This window comes from Hyperoodon ampullatus, assembly GCF_949752795.1.
Source record: "Hyperoodon ampullatus genome assembly, chromosome: 3".
Taxonomy (NCBI): domain Eukaryota; kingdom Metazoa; phylum Chordata; class Mammalia; order Artiodactyla; family Ziphiidae; genus Hyperoodon; species Hyperoodon ampullatus.
The window spans coordinates 37,197,075-37,209,232 of NC_136916.1; the positions used below are offsets into that span (position 1 = coordinate 37,197,075).

At 40.7% G+C, this 12,158-nt stretch overlaps 1 protein-coding gene across 4 annotated transcripts in view; it reads left to right on the forward strand.

Moving 5' to 3' along the window:
- BLM (BLM RecQ like helicase) overlaps window positions 1-12,158 on the forward strand; it is a gene marked incomplete at its 5' end in the record, with an annotated part of 65,456 nt that overhangs the window by 21,118 nt on the left and 32,180 nt on the right. For all 4 annotated transcript variants that reach the window (XM_079698851.1, XM_079698853.1, XM_079698852.1 and 1 more), the window contains 2 exons: window positions 9,636-9,742; window positions 11,576-11,736. In XM_079698851.1, coding sequence (XP_079554977.1) covers window positions 9,636-9,742; window positions 11,576-11,736 — 268 coding nt within the window. The remainder of the gene's footprint in view (window positions 1-9,635; window positions 9,743-11,575; window positions 11,737-12,158) is intronic.

The window sequence follows — 12,158 nt, forward strand, 5'->3', positions numbered from 1 at the left end:
CACTGCGCCACCAGGGAAGCCCCAGAATGCAAAATTTTAATTTAATCTTCCTTGCAGAGGAGTGTTTGTATAAAATTTGGGGGGAAAAGATATTTTCTTCCATAATTGATTTACATTACAATATTATATTTAAGGTGTCTTCAGGTTCTAGTGAAGAACCCACGTGCTAGAAATTTGCTTCTACAAGTACTCCATTGATCTATAAAAGCTTTTTTTTAACTAGGCAGTGTTTTTAGCTTTTTTCCATCAGTTTATGCCAGATGCAATCTACTATTCTTTTAGATCAGTAATATTAATTGCCAAATGGCCATAGTTAAAAGAAGTGATATAAATTCAATTCACCTTTTGAATAACCTTTTGAAAGTGTAGAATTTGTCATTTTTGTTTGAGTAAACATTGCACATACAGGTTTAATATCTTTTCCTAGTGATGTGCGGGGGAGGTCTGCTTGGAAAAGTAATAGATTGTACATTTCCTGAGTCTAGCATGTGGTGTCCTGTGCATATTTGGCACTCAGTAAGAATGAATAAATGAAACATATGGAGGAGTTTTGGTAAATGTGGGTAAAATATGAAAATTTGGGCAGGTCTGTTGACTCCTTAATATATTTGTTACTTCTATATTTGGGAGAATTTAAATCCCTGAGTGGAAGTAAAAGATTTTAACAAACACTTTCTGTTACATTTTTTTTCCTGATCTTCTTTTCTGCCCATAGGCCTCTTGTTTGGATTAAATTTCCCAACTGCTGCTATGTCATGGCCCTGGTGAAGGCATGTGTCCCTAGGGTTGAAGCCATGGCCCCCATGCTTCTCTCCTACTGCCAGTCTGTGATAATATTCTTCATCTTTGGGAAATATGAGGATGGAAATAAATAAAATAGATTAACTTTATTCCTTTTCCTTAGGGCCTTAAAATACGAACTGAGAAAGAGAAAAGAGATAAGACATTTAGACAGTAAATACAACAATAATACTATAATACGACAATAATAGCTAACATTTACATATCTAGCCTATACATGTGCCAGGCACTGTTCTTGGCATTTTATGTGTATTGACTCATTTATCCACACAAAAGTCTTATGAGGTCAGTATTCCTATTTCCCTCACTTTACAGATGAGGAAACTGAAACACAGAGAAATTAAACAGCTTGAACAAAGTCATACATCTAGCAAGTATTGGAGGACTTAAACCCAAACAGTCTGCTTTCAGAACCCTTTAAATACTGTACCAAATGCAGAATGAAGTAAGTGATGATTAGAGATGTAAATTGACTGCTGGAACTTGGAAGGCAAGATTGACTGTAACCCAAAGTAACAACTAACTGTTACGAGGAGGGGTCAGGTAGGGTTTTATAAAGGAAGTGGACTTTGTAGGAACAATGGTCTTTTTAAAGTTTTAAATGGCTGTACTGAGATATAAATTACATACCTTAAAATTCGCCTATTTAAAGTATGCAGTTCTATGGATTGATGCTTTGCTTTATTTTTTGTTTATTCACAGGGCTGTGCAACCCCACCACTACCTAATTTTAGAACATTTTCGTCTCACTGAAAAGAAACTCCATACCCATTAGCAGTCAATTCCCACTATTCCCTATCGCCCCAACCCTAGGCAATCACTAATTACTTTCTGTGTCCATAGATTTTTGCCTATTCTGGACATTTCATGTAAATAGAATCATATATTATGTGGCCTTTTGTGATTGGCCTCTTTCACTTAGCATAACATTTTCAAGGTCCATCCATGTTGTAACACATATTGGTATTTCATCTTCTTTTATTGTATGTATATTCTGTTTTATTTATCCATTCATCATGTAATGGATATTTGAGTTGCTTCCATTCTTTGGCTGTTATTAATAATGCTTCTGTGAGCATTTGTATACAAATTGTCATGTGGATGTATGTTTTTATTTCTCTTAGGCATATACCTAGGAGTAGAATTGTTGGGTCATATGGTAACTACATTTAATCTTTTTTTTTTTTTTTTAACTTTTTTTTTTTTTAAGGAATTTTGCTTTTTTTTTTTAATTTTTATTTATTTATTTATTTATTCATTTATTTATGGCTGTGTTGGCTCTTCGTTTCTGTGTGAGGGCTTTCTCTAGTTGCGGCAAGGGGGGGCCACTCCTCATCGCGGTGCGCGGGCCTCTCACTATCGCGGCCTGTCTTTGCGGAGCACAGGCTCCAGACGCGCAGGCTCAGTATTTGTAGCTCACGGGGCTAGTTGCTCCGCGGCATGTGGGATCTTCCCAGACCAGGGCTCGAACCCGTGTCCCCTGCATTGGCAGGCAGATTCTCAACCACTGCGCCACCAGGGAAGCCCTACATTTAATCTTTTAAAGAGCTTCCCGATTATTTTCCAAAGCAGCTGCACCATTTCACTTTCTGTAGTATATGAGGGTTGCAATTTCTCCACATCCACACCAACGCTTGTTACTGTATCTTTTTGATTATACTCATCCTAGTGGGTATGAAGTGGAAGGTGAATGGCATTTTAACAGGTGAAGAGTGAGAATTCAGGGCTGAAGTTTCTGGCATGAAATTACAGGTCAGGCCCAAGGAATGGTGGATAATCCATTGGATAAGAAGAGAAATATAAAGGGATGACCCTAGAAAGGTGGCTTGAGGCCAGATCTGGAGGGTCTTGCATATCATGATGGTAAAGTGTTTGGACTTTCTTATGTAGGCATTTTGACCTGGGAAGTGGCTTGATCTGAACTGTATGGTTGAATGATAACCCTGACAGTGGAACAGAAGGTGGAGTGGAGGAACAAGAGATGAGAGGTAGGGTGGCCCTTTAGGAACCCAGTTGTAGCCATCTAGGAGAGAGATTGGCAACACCAGAAGTGGAAGGAGGGGACAGAATCCAGAGAGAAAGCAGAGTTGAATCAATGAGACTTAAAAGAATTTTGGAAAATTGTGCCCCTTGTACATTTCTAAACCTGACATCTAAAATTTTTCAACATGACTTTTTTTGTTTTTTGTTGTTTTGGTTTGGTTTTTTGAGGGAGTTCCCCAACCAGGGATTGAACCCAGCCCCTCGGCAGTGAAAGCACAGAGTCCTAACCACTGGACCACCAAGGAATTCCTCAACATGAGTTTAAATAAAGAGAACAGTGGTCTGTTGTAAATAACATTTTTAAAGAAAATTGTTACTTAGCTCTTTTAAATGTATCCAGTAGACTATAAACATAATATAGCAATTCTGTACCTACTATCTCCCACTTATAGAAGACATAATAAAAATTTTAACTCTTTAACAGGTTTTTAAATTTCCCCTTTTCTTTTCAAACTCATATTTCTCTTTCAGTTTCCCTACAGAATTTTATCCTAATTTTATCCTATTTTTATGCATGAAGCCTGTTGCTTACTCTGTCATATTTACCTGCAAGAAAAATATGTATATAAATTATTTTTAAATTTCCTATACCAAAATTTTTGTCCTAATTGAATTATATATAATCATTAGTAGTACCTGACTGATCAGAATAGCTTAAATATTTTTGAAAATAATTCTTAAGTATAAATTTTGATGGGGAATGTGTAACTTAATGAGATAGGACTTTTTCCCAATTAGTACATGTATCTATGGATGAATCAAGTCTGTTCATATTTCTTATTTTTATAGGTATATTTTATAGCATTGAGAAATGTTGCTCACATAAACATGTAGATAGGAATGGAAAACATTTTATTACAGTATTAACTCTCAATTATTTGAATTCCTTCTGATGTAAATGCCAAAATTATATGATGATTTGTCATCAAAAATTATTTTTAATGATCTGTCAGCTGACATCTCAATTGAGTCCTGCAAATTTTGTGAAAAGCGAAGAATTGAAAACCATCTGACTGACAAAATAAGTCAGATCATTAGTTACTCACTTTACTTTTTCTGGGAAACATACACTAATAAAAATGCTTTACCAAAACTTTTCTAATGACTATTAAGTATTTGTGTTACTCTTTCACTTAGGTGAATCTTGTGTCCAGTATATTTGAAGGAGTTGGGGAAATCAAAATACTATTAGTTTCAGTATACCTTTCCTAGTATATTTTTGACATATATTTTTAATCAAGTGATATGCTTTTCTTTTTTTTAAATAACTTTCTTTATACCAGTCCCTCAAAGAGCTTATCTGTCTTCTCTGCTGTGTGGAGGGACTCCTAATATGCTTTCCTAGTCCTCAACTTTTTTTTTTTTTTTTAATATTTATTTCTTTTATTTTTGGCTGCGTCAGTTCTTAGTTTCTGTTACTTGGATCTTCGTTACGGCATGCTGGATCCTCCGCTGCAGTGAGCAGGCTCATAGTTGCACGGTGTGGGCTTCTCTCTAGTTGTGACACATGGGCTCAGTAGTTGTGGCACACAGGCTCCAGGGCGTGTGGGCTCTGTAGTTGTGGCACATGGGCTCTCTAGTTGTGACCCGCGTGCTCAGTAGTTGTAGCACGTGGGTTTAGTTGCCCGGCAGCATGTGGGATCTTAGTTCCCCAACCAGGGATCGAACCCGCGTCCCCTGCATTGGAAGGTGGATTCTTAACCACTAGACCACCAGGGAGGTCCCTGACATGCTTTTAAATAAGAGTTTTGTCAAAACTATTCAAACAATGGCACATGACTACCATATAACTTAACTGGCAAAGCCAGTTGTCATTGCCAAACCAATTGGCCAAACTTACTTTCTTACATATAAAAAAAAAAATTCTAACTTTGTTTTTCAGTTCACATAAACTACTTAGTGCGTATCCTCATGACAGTGCCTCAGTTCCAAGAGCAACAAGAGCTGAGCGCAAATTGATTCCATTTCCTGACACATCACTTAAAATGACATGAGTTTGACACCCTGGACCTAATAATATTTACCATTTTAATGGCAACATCAGTACTCCCTTCGTGAAGATATTTTGGAATCCAAAGCTTTTTTAGAAAATAAAATATTGAGATATAATTGACACACCACAAAATTCACCCATTTAAAGGTTAGAATTTAGTGCGTTTGTTTGTATTTTCAGAGTTGTGCAACCATCCCCCGAATCTAAGTTTAGAACATTTTCATCACCCCAAGAAGAAACCTAGTACTCAGCAGTCACTCCCCATTCTCTCATTTGTGCCCGTCTTCTTTCACTTAACCCGTGTTCAAGGGTCATCCGTGTTGTAACACATATCAGAACTTCATTCCTTTTTATGGCTGAATAATCTTCCATTGAATAGGCATTCCACATTTTATTTATCCATTCATCAATTGATGTGAACTCTCCCTAACTAGAATATCTGTTAATTCCAAACATCCCATTTTCCAGCAGGCCAAGTAAGATATATTATATGTAATGAGCTCTAAGAGACTGTTAACTTTCTCATTATAACAAATTGTGCGAATACAGTGGACCCTTGAGCAACATGGGTTTGAACTGCATATGAACATTCACAAACAAAAGGTTTTGTGTGTACCTGTATTTTCATTTCGCTTGGGTATATACCCAGGAGTGGAATTGTTGGGTCGTATGGTAACTATTTTTAACCCTTTGAAGAACTGCCAGACTGTTTCCCAAAGTGGCTGCACCATTTTACATTCCCACCAGTGGTATAGTGGGTTCTGATTCCACCAGCACTTGCTGTTGTCTCTCTTTTTTTGACCCAAAGCTTTTTTTTTTTTAGTGTATAAAACATGGTTCTGAAATTAAAGTGTAGTGTAAAATGTAGGGAAGAGCAGTAAAGCCATTCTTGTGTATAATCATTTCAGCATTCCTGTTGGTAGGGAGACTCATGCACCATTCCCAACTTAAGCCCAAATCAAAGCAAATAAGTTTCAAGAATATCTACATCATTTGTATTCCTGGGCAATTCTTTTTATGCCTTAATTTTATCAGGACTGCAGTTTCCTTTGCTGTGGCAGTGATTGTAAATGATTAACAGAGCAATCAAAAGAGTCTATGGGCATATCAAGTCCTTTATCTACCGTCTTTTTTGCCACAATCTGCTACACATTCTTCTGCCATTTCAAGCACTAAAAGATCTCCGAGTGTTTTGTACATATAAATGATATCTTTTTTTTTTTTTTTTGCGGTACGCGGGCCTCTCACCACTGTGGCCTCTCCCGCTGCGGAGCACAGGCTCTGGACACGCAGGCCCAGCGGCCATGGCTCACGGACCCAGCCGCTCCACGGCATGTGGGATTCCCCCGGACCAGGGCACGAACCCGTGTCCCCTGCACCGGCAGGCGGACTTTCAACCACTGCGCCACCAGGGAAGCCCAATATCTTTTTTTTTTTAATGGATATTTTTCAGCATTTTTTAAACATTTATTTATTTATTTATTTTTGGCTGCGTTGGGTCTTCGTTGCTGCGCGTGGGCTCTCTGTAGTTGCAGCGAGCAGGGGCTACTCTTTGTTGCAGTGTACGGGGTTCTCACTGTGGTGGCTTCTCTTGTTGCGGAGCACAGGCTCTAGGCATGCGGGCTTCAGTAGTTGTGGTACACGGGCTCAGTAGTTGTGGCTCGCAGGCTCTAGAGTGCAGGCTCAGTAGTTGTGGTGCGTGGGCTTAGTTGCTCCGCGGTATGTGGGATCTTCCCAGACTAGGACTCAAACCCGTGTCCCCTGCACTGGCAGGTGGATTCTCAACCACTGCACCACCAGGGAAGCCCTAAATGAGGGCTGGTTTCAAAGTATTGTTTAACAGTAGTCTCACAAGACTCTCAGAGTAATGCGTTCTATGACAATAGGAATGAAAGAAGCAACTTCATAAAGTGAGAATCATCTTCTCTCCCACCACCTTACTCTCACTATATCTGAAATCAGAACACCCCAATAAAGGCCAAAATACTTTATTCCTGATGTTATACTTTACTCTTAACAGAAATAATGTAAAACAGAGACATGAAGCCCTACCAAGAGTTTCTGGTATTTGGATTAGAGAAAGTTTCATCTACACCCATACTATATTTCAATTTGTTTTGTTTGGTGTACTGGAGGTTTTTATGTCCAAAACAATGCACAGTGGTAAAGTTGAGAATGGGTGAAAAGTAAAATTTGTTTGTTTTCCAAAAGTGAGAGACAATTGTAAAAGGAAAAAATGGGGTAGGAGTAACAAGCTGGGAGTCCTGACTACAGGCATTCTCAGATCCATCTTTTAGGGGGAAATTCATAAGTGAAAACAGAGGATCTGGAAATTGATTCCTTTAAAATTGTCTTTGCTCATGTACCTTTGGAAAGTCTTTGTGAACCCTAGGGGTATGCACACCCCAACTTTAGACCACTGACCTGAAAGAAGTTGGACTGTGGTTTAGAACTCTGAAAAGAGGCCTGAGCTGGGGGTGCAAGTTGGGACTCACAGGAATGATATTTGGTGCTGTTTAAAGCAGTGAGAGTGAGATCCCTGAAGAAGGTAATATAGGGGAAGAAGAAAGAAGAGCCAAGCATTTTGGGTGGTGATCCTCACTTAAGGAGTAAGCAAGAAAAGGAGAGATGGAGAGGAAGAAATCAGAGAGGTAAGGGGGAGAAACCCCACGGGTGTGAGCACTAGTAGAGTTTTCGGTAAGGATAGCCAACAGTGTGGAGAGGTAAGAGAATGAGGTCTGACAAAAGACCAGCGTGCCTGGGGCTTCCCTGGTGGCGCAGTGGTTAAGAATCCGCCTGCCAGTGCAGGGGACACAGGTTCGAGCCCTGATCCGGGAAGATCCCACATGCCACGGAGCAACTAAGCCCACGAGCCACAGCTATTGAGCCTGCACTCTAGAGCCCGTGAGCCACAACTACTGAGCCCACGTGCCACAACTACTGAAGCCCACATGCCTAGAGCCCGTGCTCCACAACAAGAGAAGCCACCACAATGAGAAGCCCACGTACTGCAACAAAGAGTAGCCCCCGCTCGCCGCAAGTAGAGAAAGCCCACGCGCAGCAACAAAGACCCAACGCAGCCATAAATAAATAAATAAATAAGTAACTAACTTACAGACAAGTGCGCGCACCAAACGCAGTTGAAAGATTACCACTGCCTACTGCATGGCCTTCTTATCTGTATTGCAGCCCCTTCAGGAACACGACTACTGCCCTCCATATGTGAAGTGTTGCGTTCTTTAGTCCTAAAACGAAATGCTTGTCTTATCAATGGCAACAAAACCTGGACCCATCTAGCTTGGACTTAGATACAAAGACAGAAAGGCAGTGGTTTTATTCTCCATCTTTCCTCCCTCTGATCCCCACGCCCTGTCTAGAGGCAACCTCCTTACCACAGGTTATTGCTGTTCATGGTCTCTTTGTTTCCTTCCGTCCACCCAGGCACTGAGATGTCTTTGTGCTGTAACTTTAACTCATTAGATAGTGTTCTCTCTCCTTCCTGTGGCAATGTTGGAACCTGGCGCAGCTGGAGGGTGTCGTCAGGGCCAAGGGCCCTGTAACAATTCCCTTACCCTTCAGTTTTTAAAAGCTTTGATAGGATTTCCCTGGTGGTCCAGTGATTAAGTCTGTGCACTTCCACCGCGAGGGGGGCGGATTCCATCCCTGGTCGTGGAACTAGGATCCCGCGTGCCGCATGGTGCGGCCACAAAATAAGTAAATAAAATAAAAGCTTTGCTGAAACAATTTTGGTAGAATGGTAATGGCAAAAGCCAGAATGGAAATGATGAGAGTTGAAATTGGATGTATGGTTGGTTGGTTGGGGGCATGAGTCTTTTTAGAAACTTGCCTTTGGAGGGAAAGAACGAGGAGGGATGCAAACTACGGTGGAATGTACATAGGGTCAAGAGAAGCTTTTGTTGGTTTTAGGATTGGGGGTCCTAGAACATATGCAGAGATAAAAGGGAAGAGTTCACAGAAGAGACTGAAGCACAAGAAAGGAGATAATGGAGAGGAAGAGCTCACTAAAGAAGTGGGAGGGGGTTTCCCTGGTGGCGCAGTGGTTGAGAGTCCGCCTGCCGATGCAGGGGACGCGGGTTCGTGCCCCGGTCCGGGAGGATCCTACATGCCGCGGAGCGGCTGGGCCCGTGAGCCGTGGCCGCTGAACCTGCGCGTCGGAGCCTGTTGCTCCGCAACGGAAGAGGCCACAACAGTGAGAGGCCCGCGTACCGCAAAAAAAAAAAAGAAGTGGGAGGAAGTGTGGGACCAAGAGCAAAAGGCCAGAGAAAGAGGAGCACATCTGTGTCGGAGTCAGCCACGCTCCACTTGGGCGCACAGCCAAAGTACAGTGATCAGGGTCTGCAGGCTTGAGCTCCTGCAGCCCTGCAACCAATTCCTCACTCTTCTGTACACAGTCAAAATTTGGGGGCGTTGGTGGCCTAAAGTTATGTATGTTTTCTCTATGATTTTCTTAATCTTTTAAATAACATTTTAGCCATCTCTGCTTTTAATCCACCTCATCTTGGAGACTAGGGTCCTGTCTTTTCTACAGGTTTTTCTCTTCTGCATTCCTTCTGATTCTTTGTTAACTAGTCCCGTAGACATGGCCTCCTTATCACCATTCTTAATCCTTAACCTAACTTCCATCTGTGTTTTATCATGTAAGCTGCCAGTAGCTATATTCAATTTAAGACAACTTGATAATTAGGTTTGCATGGTGGAAAATCAGCATTTAATTTTTGAAGATGGCTAAAACTATTTTCTCATAATAACAAAATTTTATGTTTGCGACTTCTTTTAGGTTTAGCATGAGCTTCAACAGACATAATCTAAAATACTACGTGTTACCCAAAAAACCAAAAAAGGTGGCATTTGATTGCTTAGAATGGATCAGAAAGCATCACCCACGTGAGTACAGCCATGTGATAAATCATGTCTAGAAGTAATAAATGTCTTTTTAGTACCACAATTGAATATATAAAATTGCATATTAAACTTTTCTTTTCTCATTATGACAGCACTAACTTGCTATTCATAGAGCAAAATATTGCAACTCTCTCAATTCTGGAAATTATAAAATCTCATTTGGCTTGTTAACAATAAACCCTAACAAAAAGTATATTAAATACTCCCTCCTACACACCTGTATTGTAATTCATGGTTTCACTGTCTTTCCTCTGGCTTCTATCAGTTAATGAATTACACAGCTCTGTTTTAGTGCCTTCTCCTAAGTGTGTCTGCCTTTGAGTTATGTTAACTAAAATGAGATTCTGAAATTCATGGTAGTGTTCCATGTAACCTCTTTTCTACTTTTCCATGGAGAATTTTTTTGTTAAACATCTCTCTTTCATTTTCTTTAATTAGTATACGTATTTGTTTGAATAAATCAAGCAATGCAGAGATAGACCAAGAAGAAGTCAGTAATTTCCTTTTCCAGTCCCTCCTCTCCCAGGCACCTAATATAAATAATAGCTTGTGTGTGTGTCTGTATCTTTGGCTCTGCCACAGAGAGATGACTTTTTCCTTAATGCCTTTTATTTTTTGATTTTAAAAATAACATACATACAAACAGCAATAAATATAGTGAAGAGAATTTAGAAAGCAACAACAAAAAAAGAAAGAATCAAAAGACAAGCCTCGGGGGCTTCCCTGATGGCGCAGTGGTTGAGAGTCTGCCTGCCGATGCAGGGGACACAGGTTCGTGCCCTGGTCCGGGAGGATCCCACATGTCGTGGAGCGGCTGGGCTTGTGAGCCATGGCCGCTGAGCCTGCGCGTCTGCAGCCTGTGCTCTGCAACGGGAGAGACCACAACAGTGAGAGGCCTGCGTACCGCAAAAAAAAAAAAAAAAAAAGACAAGCCTCGGGCTTCCCAGGTGGCGCAGTGGTTAAGACTCCGCCTGCCGATGCAGGGGACACGGGTTCGTGCCCCGGTCCGGGAAGATCCCACATGCCGCGGAGCGGCTAGGCCTGTGAGCCATGGCCGCTGAGCCTGCGCGCCTGGAGCCTGTGCTCCGCAACGGGAGAGGCCACAACAGTGAGAGGCCCGCATACCGCAAAAAAAAAAAAAAAAAAGACAAGGCTCACCATAGGACAAGTCACTGTTACCATTTTGGTTTATTTCCTTCCAATAAGTTTTGTATGCATTTTTCTTTCCATTAGCATACTGTATCTACCGTGTTTCTAACCTTACCCTGTTTTATATTTTGAACATTTTCTCATGTCATTTTAAAAACTTACAAAACACTGAATAGTTGCAATATGTTTTAGTTTATAAATTCCTTTCTTAATTATTGTCCTAATGCTGGCCCTTAAGATTTTTCTGATTTTAAAAATTATAAACAAAACTTCTTATATAATAAGTCCTTGGATCACTTTATTTCCTAGAAAGAAACTGAATCAAAAGGTAGGAGCATTTCTAAGGCTCTTGATAGGTATTGCCATATGCTTTCTACAAAGTTTGTGTAAGAGTGCCTTTCCATCTCATAGCAAGTGTGAAACAGAGCCCAGGGTTCCTCCAAGTCTACCTAAGGAGTTATTTGGAGGGACAGGATTAAAGGTTAAATCTTGTCATTTCCAGTGCACGCGATCCGTTGCTTGACTTATTCTACCTATGTGGTTTTCCTCTGCTGTGAGAAAACTATACCTCTGTTTACAGTTCAGATATTTCTGAGAACATAATGTAGGTTGTGTTATTTATGTTAAAAATCCTCGTTTCACAATACTGTTTTGGTTTCTTGGCAGATGACTCAGGGATAATTTACTGCCTCTCCAGGCGAGAATGTGACACAGTGGCTGACACATTACAAAAAGATGGTCTCGCTGCTCTGGCGTATCATGCTGGCCTCAGTGACTCTGCCAGAGATGAAGTACAGCACAAGTGGATTAATCAGGATGGCTGCCAGGTAACATTTAAAAAAATAAACAAAGGAAACAATACTTTATAGTATATAAGCCACCTCGTACACGTAGGATGAAAATTGTTTTCACCGTAAAGGTAGTAAACATCAAAATAAGGCAGATTTAAAAACTGATGTTTTTTTGAGACATCTAAAATTACTTTTTCTTTCTTTTTTTAAAATTTATTTAATTTATTTGTGTGTTTGTTTTTGGCTGCATTGGGTCTTCATTGCTGCATGCAGGCTTTCTCTAGTTGTGGTGAGCAGAGGCTACTCTTCGTTGCGGTGCTTGGGCTTCTCACTGCAGTGGCTTCTCTTGTTGTGGAGCATGGGCTCTAGGTGCATGGGCTTCAGTAGTTGTGGCACATGAGCTCAGTAGTTGTGGCTCACAGGCTCAGTAGTCGTGGCTCGTGGGCTGTAGACTGCAG